Source organism: Nymphaea colorata, chromosome 9 (genome assembly GCF_008831285.2).
Source record: "Nymphaea colorata isolate Beijing-Zhang1983 chromosome 9, ASM883128v2, whole genome shotgun sequence".
Lineage (NCBI taxonomy): Eukaryota > Viridiplantae > Streptophyta > Magnoliopsida > Nymphaeales > Nymphaeaceae > Nymphaea > Nymphaea colorata.
Genome location: NC_045146.1, coordinates 3,030,890 through 3,049,512, shown reverse-complemented (window position 1 = coordinate 3,049,512; position 18,623 = coordinate 3,030,890). Strand labels below are relative to the sequence as shown.

Here is an 18,623-nt window from a genome sequence, read left to right as displayed (position 1 = left end):
ACATCTGATATTTCATAGCCAGACCAAACATATGGAGATTGATCTGTTGTTTGTGTGCAAGAACGCAAACAATTTCAAATCAGATATATTTCATCAAGGGACCAAATCGCTGACATCCTTACTAAGCCGTTAGTCAAGGACTGTCATACATACCTGAAACACAAGTTGCATGTGGTGGGGTGAGTTGAGAGGGGATGTTAGAGAAAAACATAAGGCTAAGGTGGTTGCCACAGATAATACCAGAATTGAGCAGGTTGTTTGGTGATGATAAACTCTAGTACAAGAAAAACTCATGGAAAGTTGAAAGGAACAAAGACAACAAAGAAATGAAATCAAAGCTTTCCAAATATGAAGGACATGATTGCTATCAAAACAGGAAGGATCGTTATCCTACAAATATTGTAAATCTGAAAAGATGCAAAAGTAGAACAGATTTGGCACGATACCTTGTTAAACAATGACCAAATACCAAATGGTATGTCTTGAGAAAGTGATGAATAAAATTATTATGTGAGCTTTGAGTTCCATTGAGGACGTAGGCACTCATTGCTGAACCTCATTAAATATGAGTTTTCTTTGTGTGTGAGAGAGATTTTGGAATTCTTTGAAGGGTTGTTTGAATGACAGCCTAAAACCAGGTTTTGGGAGACAAAACTTGATTGTACCCCAAAACACTATTTCAAGAATGTTTGGATGACATTAAAACTTGGCCTTGCCAAAACCAAGTTTTGGTGAAACCTGGTTTCTAAAAAGGGCCTGAAAAGCTGCCTCTATCACGCAAAATTGGAGGAGATTAAGGACCGTTTGAGGAGAACGTTGGAGTCATCTAAGGAAACATAATTTTTAGAAAGACTCCAACCTGTCTTCCTTGTCTCTCTAACCGTTGTATTGTAATCTTATTTAAAGAGCATATGTACTCTTAACCAATGCTGTCGTGTATTGTGTATTCTCTGTTTTGGTTCATCTTATTATGGTATCAAAACATTATTCGTGATCTTGGCATTTAGTCATCTCCACCATGGCTGAATCTCATATCAATGGAGATCAAGGCAGCAATTCAAGTGACGGTGTAAAGAAGTCTATGGCTGATCAAAATAATACCTTGAAGATCACCACGACTCTTCTAAATGGATCCAACTATCTAGGATGGGCCAAAGCAGCAAGACTCTTTCTTAGTGGGCGATCAAAAATTAGATACGTTAATGGTAAGATCTCCCCTCCAGACATATGTGATCCAAAATTTGGTGAATGGCAATCTGAAAATGATTTAGTTATGCCTTGGTTAATTAATTCCATGGAGCCAAGTGTTTCAAATATGCTTGTTTATCATGAAACGGTTAAGGATATATGGGATACATTAAAAGAAGTATATGAGAAAGAAAACAGTTTGGTTAGAGTTTATCAATTCAGCTAGAACTTACTCATATCTCAATGGGAGACAAGCCGATATAATTTTATCTCAGCCTATAGACAACGTTTGGAAGATGATAAAATCTTCCACTTTCTTGGTGGACTTGGTGTTGAATGTGAGAGTATTAGGAGTCAAATACTTTTAAAAAATCCATTGCCAAACTTCAATCAAGTCTGTCAAACCATACAAAGAGAGGTTGCTCACTGGAAGGTTATGAATCCAGAAAAGAAAAATCAGACTGCTGGATATACAAGCAAAAAGATAGTATACCAAACTCATTCTAAGCCACTGCCTAACAATTCCAAAGGCAATGGAAATATAACCATCATGAAGAAAGGAATGAATCATTTTAAATGTTCATATTGCAAAAAAACTAGACATATTAGAGAAAAATGTTGGGAGTTAAATGGGAAACCATCATCAAAGGAGAAGTCACTCTCATCAAGCAGCTCCAACACAGCCAATTTCATCACCAGTGAGCTGAGTGAGGAGCTAGAAAAATTCTTTCAGCATTTTTCCAAGACAAATATGGTTTTCTACTCAGCCTAGAAAATCTTTGATGGATTATTGACTCTGGGGCCACCAATCACATGATATGTGATCCGTCTAAAATAGTTGATCTAAATTTTGAAAAAAATCATGTGTTCACGAATAATGGCACACCCATTGCTATAGAAGGCATTGTGGAATCTTTTTTCTTAAAATCAAATAAAAGATCTTGTGTGCTCTTAAACTTTCTACCAATCTTATATATGTAAGTAAAACAACTAAAACTTATAATTGCTTGGTTATTTTTTTTCCAAAGAATGTGATTTTTCAGGACAATGAGTCGAGGAAGGAGATTGGTAGAGGGTACGAGCACAACGGTCTGTATGTCTTAGACAATATTGAGGCTAGTTTTCTTCCTTGAGCAGAAAAGGCATCTGAGTACAAATTGTGGCACTCTCGGCTTGGTCATATCTCAAATAGGTCGCTGAGAATTTTTGTTCCACATGTCGAACCTGATGAGCACTTTTGTGATGCATGTGAATTCTCAAAATCAACTAGATTACCTTTTCAAAACTCTAGGGAAAGGTCTACTGAAATTTTTTATTTAATTCATTTTGATGTCTGGGGCCCAGCCCTAGTCAAGTCTCATTATGGATATAGATACTATGTTTCTTTTATTGATGATAAAACTCACATGACTTGACTTTATTTTCGAAAACATAAGAGTGACTAAAGCTTTTCAAGAATATTATGAGCTTGTATACACGCAATATGGAACCAAAATGAAAAAAAATTAAGGTCGGATAATAGAGAAGAGTATGTCAATCAAGTTCTTGATGATTTCATAAAAAAGAAAGGCATATGTCCTCAACTCACTTGCATTGGTGCTCCCCAATAGAATGGAGTCACCGAATGCAAGAACCGACAGTTGCTTAATCTTGCTAGGTCCCTAATGATGAATGTCTCCATCTGTTTTTGGTTTAAAGCAATACGAATCACATGTTATATAGCAAATAGAATACCTAATTTGAGCATTAACGATCAAATTCCAATTCAGTTACTTCTTAATAAATTGGTTTCTATTAATCATTTTAAAGTTTTTGGATGCAAATGTTTTCTTCATATTCAAGAAAAATTTAGGAATAAATTAGAAAAAAAAGCTATGAAATGTTTTTTTTTTATATTCAAGTAAAAAGAAAGGGTTCAAATGTTATGAACCTCGTTTAAAAATTCTTTGTCACTCGTGACATAAAGTTTTTTGAACAAGAACCATTTTATGAGGATAGCATTCAGGGGGAGACAAAACAACAAAAATTTGTTGACATTAGTCTTCCACAACCATTGGTGAGCATTCATGATAATGTAAATAAGCGTCCCAATGGTGATCAATTTCTTGGGAACCAAAATCAAAGCAATGGTGATCAACATCCTCAGTCCAATGAAGTTAATGATATTGCTATCCTCAAGACGATGAAATGTCTCAAAGGTCAACCCAAGAAATCTTGACCAAGCAGCCACTACGGAGATCGTCTAGATCCACGAAGCCACCAACCAGGATAAGGGATTTCTATGCATACTTATCTTTTGACAAAATTCATTCCATTGATGATTATCCAACATTTAAAAACTTGTCAAAACCATATCGAGATTCTGTATTAAATACTTACCACCATGAAGAACCTGAGAATTTTTTGCAGGCAAACATAGATCCAAGATGAAGAAATGCCATGAAAGAAGAACTAAAAGCACTACAAAAAACCACACTGGGAAATAGTGCCTCTACCAGAAGAAAAAAGGTTGTTGGGTACAAGTGAGTCTACCAAATAAAATATAGGAGCGATGGATCTGTTGAGAGGTTCAAAGCAAGATTGGTTGCATAGGAATTTACGCAAACTGAAAGAATTGGTTATAATGAGACATTCGCCCCAGTTGCCAAAATAAGCTCTCTCATAATATTATTTTCAGTAGCATCAAACAAAAGGTGGGAACTTATGCAATTGGATGCAAAAAATGCATTCTTGCATGGTAACTTAAATGAAGAAGTTTTCATGGAAACTTCAGAAGGCATCAACAATGAAAAAAAGTATGTGTAAATTGAAAAAGGCCTTGTATGATTTAAGACAATCTCCTGGGGCATGGTTCTCCTAACTTAGTGAGGTGCTTGTGAAAATTGGTTTTTCCAAAAGCACGTCTGACTCTATAATCATGCTTCAAAGATTACTATATTACTGGTTTACGTGGATGATATTATAATAATGGGAGATGACATACAAAACATGACACAAGTAAAAGAGTATCTCAATAAAGAATTCGAGATAAAAGACCTAGCAAGTTTGAGATACTTTCTTGGCATTGAAGTAGCACAATCTAAAAGGAGTGTTTATTTGTCAGAGAAAATACACTTTAGATCTCCTCAAAGAAACATGATACATGGTAATTAAATGTGCTAACACTCCTATGGAAATCAATTGCAAGCTAAGAAAAGAGGAAGGGGAAACAGTTGAAAATGCTCAAAGCTTTCAGAGACTCGTTGGAAAACTCATATATCTTATAGTGACAAGGCCAAACATTACATATGTTGTCAACTTTGTTAGTCAATTTGTGCATAAGCCAATGTCAACTCATGTAAAAGTTGCACATAGAATTCTAAAATATTTGAGAGGGACTCCTGGGAGGGGAATCTTAATGAGAAGAAATGATTGTCTCAATGTCATTGGATATGCAGATGCTGGTTGGGTAGGAAATTCAAATGATAAGAGATCAACTTCAGGATGCTGTACTTTTGTGGGTGGAAATCTAGTATCATGGAAAAGCAAAAAGCAATTTGTAGCAGCTCGATTAAGCGCAGAGGCAGAGTATAGAGCCATGGCAGCTTGAATATGTGAGTTAATCTAAATTAAAGCCTTACTAAATGACATGAACATTGAGCTTGAGGAGTCGATGACAATATGGTGGCAATTCATATCACTGCTAATCTTGTTTTTCATAAAAGGACAAAACAAATAAAAGTGGATTGTCACTTTGTCAAAAAAAAAAAAACGGAAGTAGAGTTATTGAAACACCTCATGTGAAAAGTGAACACCTATTGACCGATATTTTCACCAAAGCTCTTAGCAAAGAAAAATATTACAACATTGCCAACAAGTTGAGACATATTGATATCTGTGCACCAACTTGAGGGGGAGACTGTCGTGCAAAATTGGAGGAGATTAAGGACCGTTTGAGGAAAACGTTGGAGTCATCTAAGGAAATATAATTTTTACAAAGACTCCAACCTGCCTTCCTTGTCTTTCTAACCGTTGTATTGTAATCTTATTTAAAGAGCAGTTGTACTCTTAACCAATGTGTGAGATAATACAAAGCTCCTCCTCTTTTTACCGTGGATGTAGGCATCTAAGCCAAACCACGTAAAGCTTGCTGTTGTGTATTGTGCATTCTCTATTTTGGTTCAACTTATTTGCATCCCCCCAGGTTTTTCAAGCAAAACTGATTTTTGCTTCTAAATCAAGTTTTTCACTTGTTATCCAAACTAAGTTTACAAAATTGGCTTTGAAACCAGGCTTTTAAAAAAAATGGTTCTCCTACAACCAATTTTTGAAGGGTTTCATCCAAACACTACGTTAGTACTTTTCGCATCAAAGGGACTGGTAAGACATAATTTAACCCTTGATTTTCTCTCTCTCTCTCTCTCCTCTTTTCCAAAATCAATCAGAAAGAAGCACGGCCTTCTTGTTCTTTTTGACCATCCGGGTTAGTTTTTTCTTGTATTCTTGTTTTGAGATAGTGAAAAAAAAAAACTGTGCAAGAGTGGATATATGTGAAGTTTGTTTCTGAACCGTGCAATTCTTCTTCTTTTCCATCGCCATCGTTTCTTCTCTTGGTGTCGTGTGAGAAAGAGAGAAGGCCTACTTCTTAACAAAGAGTGTTCCAAAGGTGCAGGTATTGTCCTACAAACATAAACAATGAGCAGAGACCTGAACCTACTGTTTTCCATTGTTCCTGATCGGTTCATGAGCAGAAACAAGCAAGTAAATGGAGAAAACAAGAGACCAATTTAGTGAGTCAGTCAAGAAAAAGAGTGCGTGTGTGAGAGCGTGCACATTTTTTTGGAACATGACTGTCTGTATGTGCATATTTGAATATTTCTTTTCTGATCCCCTACTCGAAAACTAACACTGGGTTCTGTTGATCTATAATTTGTTGGCTTTCTGAGCAACGGTATACTCATGCTGCACTTGTTGTGTGGTGCGTCATGAATGTAATGAGTTTTTTTTTTTCTTTACAAGAAAAGCACAACTTGTGGTGGTGTAACCACATGCACATAGCCATAGGTAGGGGCGAAGGGAGGTGTGGGCTACGTGTGGGCAGTTCCCACACTAATTTTATATTGATATTTTTTGTTTTTTTTGTTTTTACTTTTGGTGCCCCTTAAAATTTAAAATTTTGTATTGTTCCCCATTGGCCAGCATTTTCTGGCTTCCCCACTGCACATAGGTGTGCACGCAACATATATGCACCAAAGGGGGTGGGGGCATTTTTGAATTTTTCTTAGAAAGTGGACATTTTAGACTTTTTTACTTTTCACAATCCTTTTTTACCCTTTTAAGAAGTTTTCTTTAATTTGAGGTATTTTGGTCATTGCCATCCCTGTTCACAAATTTTGACTGCACAGAGGCATGCACGTAACCAGCTTCGTGGTGAAACCAAGTTACCAAGACCTGCTCATGTCTTTGATTTCTTTCATGTACCTGACATATTCCTATGTAATTTCGACCGTTGAATTTAAAAAGTTCCAAACGTTAAGCCTTTTTTTTTTGCTTAAAATTGCAACTTATACACATGTGCATGCACATATACACACATAGGCACCTAGACTACATGCACATATATACACACATAGGCACCTAACCAAGTTACCAAGACCTGCTCATGTCTTTGATTTCTTTCATGTACCTGTCATATTTCTATGTAATTTCGACCGTTGAATTTAAAAAGTTCCAAACGTTAAGCCTATTTTTTTTGCTTAAAATTGCAACTTATACACATGTGCATGCACATATACACACATAGGCACCTAGACTACATGCATATATATACACACATAGGCACCTAAACTACATGAATATATATACACACATACATGAATGAACAAGCTAACCATGGGTGCCCTATCTTCCTAAGCTGCGGATATGGATCCCATGAATAAAACATGAACATATTTTGCCAAACCCTGATTATTTTAACCTATGAAATAGTGTAGAAGATCATATCACTAGAAGATTAACATGTTTTGCTTTGGCAACGGCATCTGCTTGTCGAAACAAGTTGACATTTCATATGAAAATTTTAATGTGCCTTTTAACTATTAGTCTGAACATATGTCACAAAGATTGGGGTACGCATGGGTACTGATACGGGCTCCGATACCGGTACAGATGTGAAACACTTTTAAAAAATTTGGTGTAGAGACATAGTCACACACATATATATATATATATATATATATATATATATATATATATATATATATATATTTGTATGTGTGTGTAGAAAAAAAATAATATTTTAAATAAAAAACATTATAAAGTTCTATTAAAGAAACTAAATCACAAGAAAAATTGCCAGAAAATTGTTGGTCGCTAGAAAATCTCATCAGAAAACTGTCAGTTGCCGGAAAACACTGTTGAACAGGTGAAGTTAAACCACAGAGAACACAAACAGTCTTATAGTGTCTATCAAGGGCTCTTCATTTACATTGTATATACATGATATGGTTGAAAAAGAAACCTAATTAGTTGACAGAAAAAAGAGTTGGTAAACTTTCACCGAGTCCAGAAAAGGACGGATACGATCATAGGGGCATTGACTGCACCCGTCACAGGTTTGATGATATTCAGGCTGTGTCCAAGGGCATACCTATATTCTTATCGACACCAGTACCTCACCAAATAAAGATACCCGTGTGAAAGAGGTCTCCATGATAGCCTTAAGAACAACTGCACATATCCATAAGGAAACAGCAGGTGGTGGTGCCAGCATGAAATTGTAAACTCTTGTATCTTATATGTGCATTCATTTGTGTGCCGAAACTGGTTATGTATGCCATCCATTTGTGTGGCGAAGCGGGTTATATACGCCATACTGGGGTACGAATTTTTCGTGCGCTAGTAGAGCTAATGATGAAAATGTCTTCAGTTAATGAAAAAAGAAAATTCTTTGTGAGGTAAAAAAAAGAAATAAAAAAAAAAGTGAAAAGATTAAAAAGAACATTTATGTTTTAGATAATTACCAAAATATCTCTCCTTTTCTTTTGGCATATATGGGTTGTGAGCACCTAACACTGCAGGCAACTCACTCTCTATGTGTGCATGTCTTTTAACCAGCAAGGGTGGGGAGAAGTTGGTGCAATGGTCAGGATGAAGTTTGGTAGGCAGCCAGTTTTTATTTTGAATTTTCGAGACACCAATTCCCTTGTGCTACAAACGGTTGGCCAATGATACGTAAGTTGAACCACAGTGGGGGCGGTATCTCGAGACACTAAAAGTAGGCCATGTAACCTATGGAGACAAAGGGTTGGGTGAGAGTTTTGGTTTTTTTCTACATAGTAGGATGAAATACTTCTCATGAAATGCTTCTCTTGCTCACCCAAAAAACAAGCTAACTAAGATGGGTAACTTATCTTCTTAAGTTGCTTGCTCAAAAATTAAGTCAAGCTAATTAGAAATAAGCTAGCTAAAAGTTGAACTGGGTCTTATGGTTAAATTTGATATGGATTCGTATTTAGTTTGGACTAACATATCCGTAATCCTACTGTGCCTTGCAAATAAATTTTAGCAGAAGCAAGAATCTATTGGTTTAGCAACTAAAATGGAAAACTTCCTATTTGCAAGGTGTTGCTACTTGACTATTGTGGCTCATCCATCCTCAGTTTTGCATTTGTCCCTCTTTGCAGCTTCAAGAGATTAATTAGAAATTGTGTTTTTCTGCATAAATGCATGTTTTATACCCCTCGCTCCACAAAATTTCAAGTTTGAGTCCCAAAACACTTGCTGGTTCTGTAGTATTTGATCTCTTCCTTGATCAAGCAATATGTGTTATGGTTCCAAAAGCAGAAACGGTGAAGAAAATACACGTCGTCCAATGCTTGGGTTCCACTTTATTTAGAATTTTAGAAGGAAGAGAGAGAGATCTTACTCTTGATTTAAGAGTGATTTTACATATAAATAAGAAGATAGGGATGAATACTTTGGAAACCTAACATCAACGTTCCCACAAAACTGGCTGAGATGCATCTTGATGTAATATATATGTGGGAAAAACTATCAATCAACTTAAAAATTATATTTCCAATGATCCCAAGTTTGACATCAGAGAAACAATTTAAAAGATGGTTCAAGCAAAAACTGGTAGCAAAACCGGCGTACATGTCTGTTATAGTGAATTGCTACTCATCTCTTTGTCAGTTTTGGTTTGCACCATGAATATATAAATCGTTAAAGCTCTTTTCAAAAAATTTCAATATACATAAAACTACTCTAAAATTCTTCTACAACATGGGCTGGTATATATGCCACAGAGAAACGCTCATGTCACCAGTTGACCGGAATGAGACCTGATTTATGGTCATCATTTTGACACCTTCCGCAACTTTTTCCTTCCATTTAAACTCCACTTGTGAAGATAGTTAAATGGCTTGTTCCTGCAGAAAATTGTGAAAACTGTATACTACAAAAGAAAATAAATGTAATCCTTTTGTGATTCAAGGACTGTAAATAGTGAGACCGCGACACTGTAGTTGATGAGTATACTATACTCCACACTGATCTCCACACGCATCCTGAGTGGTGAGTTGTTAACTTGTGCTTACTTGAAAATATAAAACTTTTTTGTAATATAACATAGTCTGTAAGGCAGAGGACTTTTGCAAAATGAATTTTGCTGGTTCTGTGATTGCTGAATTTTAGTGCTCTCACGGGCGCATTTCCTACCAAAGAAAGAAGGGTTATTCCAAGAACACGTAAAGCTGCCGATCCCCAGAAAAACTATTTTTTTTATTAGTTCTAGGCATTTTATCTTTCACCCATGGAATGCTTCAAAATTGGATCGCTCTGCTCAGGACAGAATATACAATTCTGTTCATCGATCAAATGATCTTCTATGATGCGTATTCTCATCTACCCAATTGTTCTTGATCCATTAAAGTAATTTATGGAGAAGATTTCCAGTGTTAACTTAACCTAGAATCACAAGGGCATTAATTTAAGTATGATTTTCCATGGGTAGATGTTATTTCAGCACACATAAAGTTTGATGCCACCATATAAATCAGAAGTGGACATCAGATGAAATGTAATTTGTAATATTTTGAATATGTAAACAATAATAAGCGCATAACGTTTGTGAATTTTCAGCAAAATATTCCCTCAGTTGTGTTTCTTGAAAGTGTTAAGACACCTAAGCAGCTTGAAACTTTTGTACATATGGTCTTTCAAACTAAGAAAGATATTTAGCGGATGGAAAAGCTGAACACACAAGTAGCTATATGAGTCTTCAAGTAAGATTTCCTTATGCCCCCAACAAAAAGTGCCTATATATGTGTGTGTATATATATATATATATATATATAAAGAGAGAGAGAGAGAGAGAGAGAGAGAGAAGGCAGGGTATATATATATATATATATATATATATATATATATATATATATATATATATATATATATATATATATATATATATATATATATATATATAAAGAGAGAGAGAGAGAGAAGGCAGGGTTTGGCACCCCAATAATTGAACTCTTTATTAGGATTGAAAAATTAGATCTGCATTCCCTGAACTGAGATCTCTTTTTCTTTTTCTCCTTGGCCACCAGGAAGAAGCAGAGCTTGATTAACAACTCATTTATTTTTCTTCTTTTTTTGTTTTTCAGACCGCTTGGCTCTCAAGCATGTAAATGGTCTATAGATATAATTTAAGATTTTGAGCTCTAGTGTGTTCGATTTCTATCCGACTTCTGATCATATATTCAATTTGATTCAAACCCAAATTATTTAATTGTTTATATCCTTGTTCACCATTATGAGTTAAACTAAGGAAATGCAACCTCAAGTCAAGTTCTTGACTTTCTTCAATTAATGGCCTTGACCCAGTGTCATAACTAAGTCAGATAGGGTTTCAGAGTTCCTGGTCAATGAAACCTAATTTCATACTGGTTGGAATCCACAGGTAAATCATGAGATTTAAAAAAAAATACATATTAAGAAAAGAATAGGTAAACAAGAGGAAAGTCTCATTTGAGCGACCATATTTAGGCCATAATTCTGAAAAATGGTTTCACCTTTTCTTTCTTCTTTTTTTTTTTTGTTTTTTTGAGCCACAAGGTTTTCCGACAACCGACCTGATCTTGCCATCCCCGTTAGAGCATGATTTGTGAAGAAAATAACAATGTTTTCTCCTTTTTTTCTCATAAAAAGTGAGGAACCCTTTTCGACTTAGAAAGTTAATGTTGGAAATTATGAACTTGTGCGCGTTTCAACACACCGTGCTATGGTTTAACTCGACCCTCCTTTCCTTGGGCAGTTGTGAAAAGGTGAGGCATTTATTAAAAACCTTAAAAATAGAAAGCACTTGTTTGATATTGTAGCCAAAATGCAGGCACCGTAAACGTAATTTTTCTTGTCGAAAAAACAAATATGAGGATGTCACTTGGAAAAGGACAATTACTCTTACAACCATGTCATTCAATGCACCCACCATCCCACCACCACCACCACAAGCCAACGCCCTAATTTAATTACAAACTTGTACCTCCCCTCTTCTCTCACAATGTCAGACCTCTCTCTCTCTCTCTCTCTCTCTCTCTCTCTCTCTCTCTCTCTCTCTCTCTCTCTCTCTATATATATATATATATATATATATATATATATATATATATAGAGAGAGAGAGAGAGAGAGAGAGAGAGGGGGCCTGCATACCAGACCAATAGAAGTGACAAAGGATAAATTTACAGGTAAAATCTAAAGCTAGATTTACTGTTATTGGCTTCTGCAAATTTTGTCAGGAATCATAGTGAAAACCCTCTTCTCTTTCTGATGGCATGCTTGTTTAAGTATATGCTCTACCAATTTATGCCCAAAGACACATTCTGAAGTATTGAACATTTTACCTTTCATCGCTTGGGGGCCTCATCGATTGCGTGGACAATGCAATGCGGTTCCTGTGAAGCATGCCGGCATTATCGCATATGCATACTCATGTCAAAGTGGACTAAATTGCGGAACTTAAATCTTAGAATTTAATTCGAATGGGTGAAGATAGCCACGTTTCAAACCCGTTTATCAAAGGCACATAATTTACTCAAACACAATTACAAACTTTGCAAATGTTCAAAACTATGAACGCCCAGCCACATAAGCTGAGGGTTTAACAAGGATGATGACAGCACACTGATAAGAGGAAGTTCCAAGATGAGTTCGAGTTTTTAAATCAAACTGGATCGAATCTATAATGAACTAAAAATAGCAAGTCCGGCCACTGGAATCCATGGTCAAATTTGAACAAATTTGGGCAGAGCATGTGGGTCATCCCAGAGCCGAACTGATGCCAAAAAAAGGAAAAGGTCAGAAGAATCAGCCACCACAAGGGCCAAGAACATAGTAAAATGCCTTGGTAAAAACGAAGATGCCAAGATGCCAAACAGAAGGCAGAATATAGCCGTTAAACCCAGGGTTGAACAAAAAAAGTTAAGGCCTGTAACTGCTCAGATGCTGAAAATTCCACCCGCAGGAAAGAGGGAAGACTGAATGTGTCCCTATTGCATAATCTAGTGGTTTTACAGAGAAGAGGGTAGAGATGGGAACAAATTCAAGGACGGAAAGAACCAAAAAGTATTGATGGGGTAAGAGAACTCTTGAGCTTGTTTTATTAGTTGACGGGACTTTGAAGATGCTGAAGGAACACCAGCACCATCATCATTCTAACAACCAGTACTCGCCAGACAACAAAACTTTGCATACCAGAGATTCAGTATGATGGCTTACAATATTTATATCCATATATACATGTCCACATTTCTCCACCGACCAATCTCTCTCTCTCTCCCCCTCTCTCTCTCTCGCTCCCACCCCTCCAATTATACAGCCAACTTAATGGTACACTCTCAAACATCCCAACAAGAGGTGGGATAAGAATCGGCTGTCTGGATTATAGAAGATAAATGATAAAAAAGGACCTGGCGGTGAAAAAATGGAGGCAGATACAATGAAAAGAATGGTAAGGCTGAGATGTAAAAAAGGCTCTGTCGGTTCTGCCCCTCGAATCTAAAGAATTATTGACCGTCTGGCTTGGCCTGTGACAGGATGTAAATGTAAGAATCTTTGGCAGAGGACGGGGGGGGAGGAAGAATGGGCGTCCCAACTCCCTAGAGACTGTAATGCCGGACCGAGTACTCCAATATATGCTGGCTTGGGCAGATCATCTCCTTCACTCTGCTGCCATTCTTGTATATCTTGAAAGTCGGAATGACCCTCACATTTTCTGATCTTGCCACGGCAGGACTCTCATCTACATCCACCTTTAGCACGAAGACACTTAGTAATCAAGGATATTTGAAATTTTGTAAACAAGGCAGAGAATAACTAAACAAGAGCAGAAGGCACAGCATAGTAGTACGTCCGTGCCTAGTGAAAATGAACTTGCAGTTGAGGAGCCCTAAACTTACCATGAGGAAGTTCACAGATGGAAATCGAGCACACAGAGTATCAACAAATGGAGATATCAGCTTACATTGTTCATTTGATCGTCCCTTAAAATGCACCACTGAAACTCCTGAAAGTTTTGGAAGGAATACGTATCATGAGCTCCAAACATGTCACAGTGATCAACTCAAAATGCTCAACTACACATTTCCATTTCCACATCCTAGCCACCCAAGTCTTCAAAAGTCATGGAAAATAGGTAAACAAAAGCATCAACTTGATCTGTTAAAATGATTTTAGATGGCAGAAAAGCTAAAAGGGAAAACATGCACCCTTCTCTTAACCCAAGTTTTCCCAGCCATGGAAAACCTGTTAACTCTGAAAAACTGGTGAAGAAATGGTTGTCATGAAATGTAAACCAGAATATTTTCAGAGAACTCGTGATACATACACAGAAAAGTGAGAGCAGATACCTAGTAGACTCGATTCAGACATCCTGAACACAATCAATTTGAGTTACACATCATTTCTGAAGATGTGTTTTGCTAACAATATCAAAATTATCTTCTTTATGAGGAGAAATCTCTACAAATAGGACATTTAATCGCTTTATATAAAAGTTAACAGCTCAACCAACAAGCTCTGCAATTTAGCTAGCATCCGTAACTTTCGTTTGTGCCTAGATGTCTCTACCGCAGATATGTTGCTAAGCAACAAATCCAGGAACATGCACAAAATCGGTGATAGACCCCTGAGAATGAAAGTTGGTTTCCATGAAAAGCATCCTACTTATGCTAATCCATCTGAGTAACTATGACAAGCTTCATTTGGATGTCCACCCATAGCTTAATGACATTTCACATTATCCAGAAGTTCCCACAGAAAATATATCTGTATTCTAAAATGTATAAATGAATTATGCAATGCATATGAGAAGTGAGAATACATACCTGGTGAAGAAATTGCTGCTCTGAATTGGTCAGTGTCAGAAATTTCTTCTACTTCACCACCAAACTTCATGTTCTGCACTTCCTCACCCCTCGACTTTTTCAGAGCAACTTGGGCATAAAACAGTCCCTCTGCAACCTCACTATCCTCCGGCAATTCTCGCCTCAGCACCTCATAGTCACGAACTGCTTCCGACCATCTTTCCAACTGCAGCTCTAAAATCAGGCCCCATAAACCCATCAGCTCCAAATTTGGAGCCACAGAGGGGAAAAAATGAAGAAGCATTTCAGGACCAAGTGACAGGAATGAACAATTTAAAGTAGGAGCCCTGACTCTTGCCTAATTAGAAGATTGGAATTTGATAATACACCAATCCATGCAATAAATCAGAGTGGTCTAAAATGAAGTTTTTGTGCACTATGTTTCAAAGAGGAGGCGAGATGGGTTTTAAATTTGTTATGATAAGCGGAAATTATATGTAGCAAAACCTTCAGAATTAAGATGTTATCTGATGCCCAAAGGACAACACCAGAAATTTCCACACTTGGAAAGTTAACAAGCAGATGCACCTAAACAACCAGCAGAAAATAGAAGAAGACATTACTTGGCGGTTAGAAGCAGCTCGACGAAGAAGAGCTTTTGTATAATTGGGCTGAAATGTCAAAGCTTTATTACAGTCATCAACTGCACGTTCCCACTGCCCAAGCTTTGATCTGCATGCAGCCCTGTTGCAATATAAGACAGCATTGGAGGGATCATACTCCAAACCTTCTCCATAAGCAGCACATGCCTCTGCAAACTTTCCAGCATTGAAGAGATCATTTCCTCTTGCTCGAGACCTAGCCACACCCCTGACCTTGGCCAATGAGGAAGAAATTTCATGGCTTTGTGGATCCAACTGCCCAGCTCTCTCAGCAGCTGAAAGTGCATTGTCAAACCTGCAACAAATCTATAACCTGCTCTAATCACTCAGAATCGTGAATGCAATGTAAGAGTTGTGGTCTAAAACACACCTTCCTAAAGACATTGCAACCTGCGCACGGACAAAAAATAAGTATGAATCTCCAATCATGTCAAAGAACTTGGTCTGCAAGCATGATGGTGGGGATGGATCCAACTTAGATATGTTGGATACAGCTGAATCTGCTTCTCCCAGTCGATGAAGTTTGAGCAGAGCCTCAGCTCTGGATGCAAATAGCTGCAAAATGACACTATCATTAGTATATGACTGATTTGTTCATATGGAGAAATCTAGAGATTTAATCATGCATAGAGAAGATTACATGAGGACAAGACTCTGCTCCAACAGCTATGGCTGCATCACCTTCTTGGAGAACACTCTTCCAATCTTTAACTTTTCTAGCATCAGCACACCTTTTTAAATGCCCTTCTATGCTCTTCAGCTTCTGCACCTCTGGATCTGCTTGATTCCCATCACTGTAAAGATGCCTTCTTGCATTGTGAACTTGTCCTAATCTGAATGGGATAAGAAGATCATTAAAAATAGCTGAAATTACACATTCTGAGAAGGAAAGAGATGTCCAGCAGAAACAACTTAGCTACCCAGGCAAAAAAAAAAAAAGACCAAATTCCTGCAAGTAATTATGAACTAGAAATAAGAAAAGCAAGCACAAAGACATAACATTCTTGAAAACAAGGAACATCCAAGCCCAAAAGAAATCAACAAATGGCAATCACTTTGAATCAAGACATAAGGATAAAATACCCATTTCAAGGAAGCAGTTCAATTTGAAAGAGAAGCATGAAAAAAAAAGGATAAAAAATTAAGACCTGGCAACCGCCAAAACAAAGAGAAAGAATTTAGGGTCCCAAGGAAGTCAAATGAACTAAACATCAGTGATGCAGGCTGTTATCAATGAACAAAAATCAATGAAAAATCCTGACAGCACATGGAGACAATAAAAAATATCATTTGCCAACGAACATAAACCGAAAGAAGACAGCATTAATCAGAAATATTTTCAGTAAACATAAACAAGCAATCAAAAGTAACACGCATTAACCAGGCTAACTAAACCATCCCAAATCAGTGGAAGAAACATTGTGTAAACACGAGGCGAACCATTTTCACATCCGATTCCTCAACCATGTAAAAGAGTTACAACATTTAGCATTCTGAAGAGAAAATAGTCCCATTGAATTCGATCGCAATATAAAAATAGACTCCGATCATAACACTGCTATAAATAAAAGGATGGCCAAGATGCCGAAAGAACAAAATCCATGCAGAGCTGAACAAATTACTCCTCAAATCTCGTAACAAAATTCCCATACTACGTAAATATTGGACTATGGGGCCCTATAAACAGCAAATTTCAAGTCCATCACAAACTTATCATCGAATTATTAGGCCTAAATTCAAATATATCGAACAAGTTTCCACATGTTGTCGCATGTACAACATATTCTCACAACTGCCAGCGAAAACTGTTCTTTTCGAGGACTAAAGAGTTTAAAAGAATTCAAGAAGTTCTCAAGAAGTAATAAGAAAAAGATCACACTGTTCACCTGAGATAGAGGCCGGCGAGCCTCTGGTGTGCTCTGACGTAATTAGGATCAAGCCGGACCGCCTCCTCGCACTCCCGCACAGCCTCCGTGAGCCTCCCCAACGCAGTGAGTGCCGCCGCACGGTTGCTCCGGCAAGCGGGATTTTCCGGCGAAATCTCTATCGCCCTGTCATAAAGAAGCAGAGCCTCCGCGAAATGCCCCTTCTTGTACTGCTCGTTCCCCGCCTTCTTCACCTCCTCTGGGTCCCCACTCTCAATTGCTCGCCTCACCAGCACCGATTCCCCGGCAAGCCGGATATTCCCTGCTGCTCCGGCGACCGGAGAGTCGACGGGCCTCCCACTTCCCCGCATTACGCTCCCATGCCCATAAGTCCCCGTCCCCAAGCCAAGCACGTCACTCCGCCCCGAGCTCCGTCCACCGACGGCTGCTGACTTCCCCGATGCCACTGGAGAGCCGCTCTTGACGGAATTCCCTGCCTGGATGAGCAAACCTGTTGCAGCCGGACCAACCGCCTTCCTCACTCCAGCTGCCTCCGGCGGCTGGTCTGCCGTCATAGGTGGCGGAGCAGCGCCGAGGATGTTTCCCGTCCGAACAGATCTACTGGTGCGGAAGCTCTCGGCTGTGGGGCTGCTACTACCACCCCCTCCTCCGGAGCTACCGCTACTCCCGGCCGACAGCTCACCCGAATTGTTGTTCCCAGGCCGTCTAGTGCGCGGGGGAGCACCAGAGGAGCTGGAGGAGCTGGTGGCGGCCCCGCCGCCGGGGTGGGTCTGCGTACGGAGCGGGGAGATAGGTGAACCAAGGCTCCGGCCGACGGTATCCGGCTTGTCGGCGAGCGCATCGTGGAGGTGGTCCGCTAGGGCATCGAGGGACAGCTCCTTCGGCGGTAGTGACGTCCCCGCCCTCCTCTGGTTCACCGGCGGCCATTGCTGTTTCCAGTCGCCGGAATGCGACATATCCACCTCCCCTCTCTTCACAAGTAAACGAACAAATCAACCGAAAACACCCAAAATTTATATCTTCCCTAATGCCGACGAACCAGAGTGAGCAAGGGGCGACGATCTCCACCGACGCCCCCTACATAGATAGAGAGAGAGAGAGAGAGAAAGAAAGAGAGGGAAGGAGAGAGAGAAAGAAAAAGAGGGAAGAATAGAGAGAAAATGAGAGAGAGGAGAGGAAGAGGAAGGAAGAAGGAGAGTTCGTGATCGGAAAGATGGCAAAGAATGAATGTGGGAGAAGAAGAACCAGAGAGGGCGGAGAAGAAAGAGGAAGGAAAAAAGAAGATCAGCTCGTAGTAACCAGGTATATAAAGAGAAACCTAGTCACCCTTAAACACTATCTAGTATATTTATAATTCTAAAAACCCTAAGAAATTAAAAAAAAAAATAAACACCATAAAAATATAAAAAAAAGCACGGAAGGAGCCCTCTCACTATCCCTATGCTCTTTTCAATATTCAATAATTTATTTTTTATAATACTTATTTCGAACTTTGTCCACCCCAGTCTTAAAAGGAAACAAAAAAATTATTGACGAACGTGTC

At 38.4% G+C, this 18,623-nt stretch overlaps 1 protein-coding gene across 2 annotated transcripts; it reads right to left on the bottom strand.

Moving 5' to 3' along the window:
• Positions 1 to 12,893: 12,893 nt before the first annotated feature.
• On the bottom strand, positions 12,894 to 18,389 carry LOC116260778 (TPR repeat-containing thioredoxin TTL1-like). 2 transcript variants are annotated; one of them, XM_031639257.2, is made up of 7 exons: positions 17,081 to 18,389; positions 15,835 to 16,027; positions 15,565 to 15,749; positions 15,156 to 15,489; positions 14,554 to 14,758; positions 13,627 to 13,733; positions 12,894 to 13,479 (listed from the first exon to the last, which is right to left on the bottom strand). In XM_031639257.2, the coding sequence occupies exons 1-7, from the start codon at positions 18,034 to 18,036 to the stop codon at positions 13,327 to 13,329; spliced, it is 2,133 nt and encodes a 710-aa protein (XP_031495117.1). In that variant the 5' UTR covers positions 18,037 to 18,389; the 3' UTR covers positions 12,894 to 13,326. The 2 variants fall into 2 exon arrangements, with proteins under 2 accessions (XP_031495117.1, XP_031495118.1); XM_031639258.2 differs by lacking the exons at positions 12,894 to 13,479; positions 13,627 to 13,733 and having other exon boundaries at positions 14,582 to 14,766.
• Between the last annotated feature and the right edge of the window lie 234 nt (positions 18,390 to 18,623).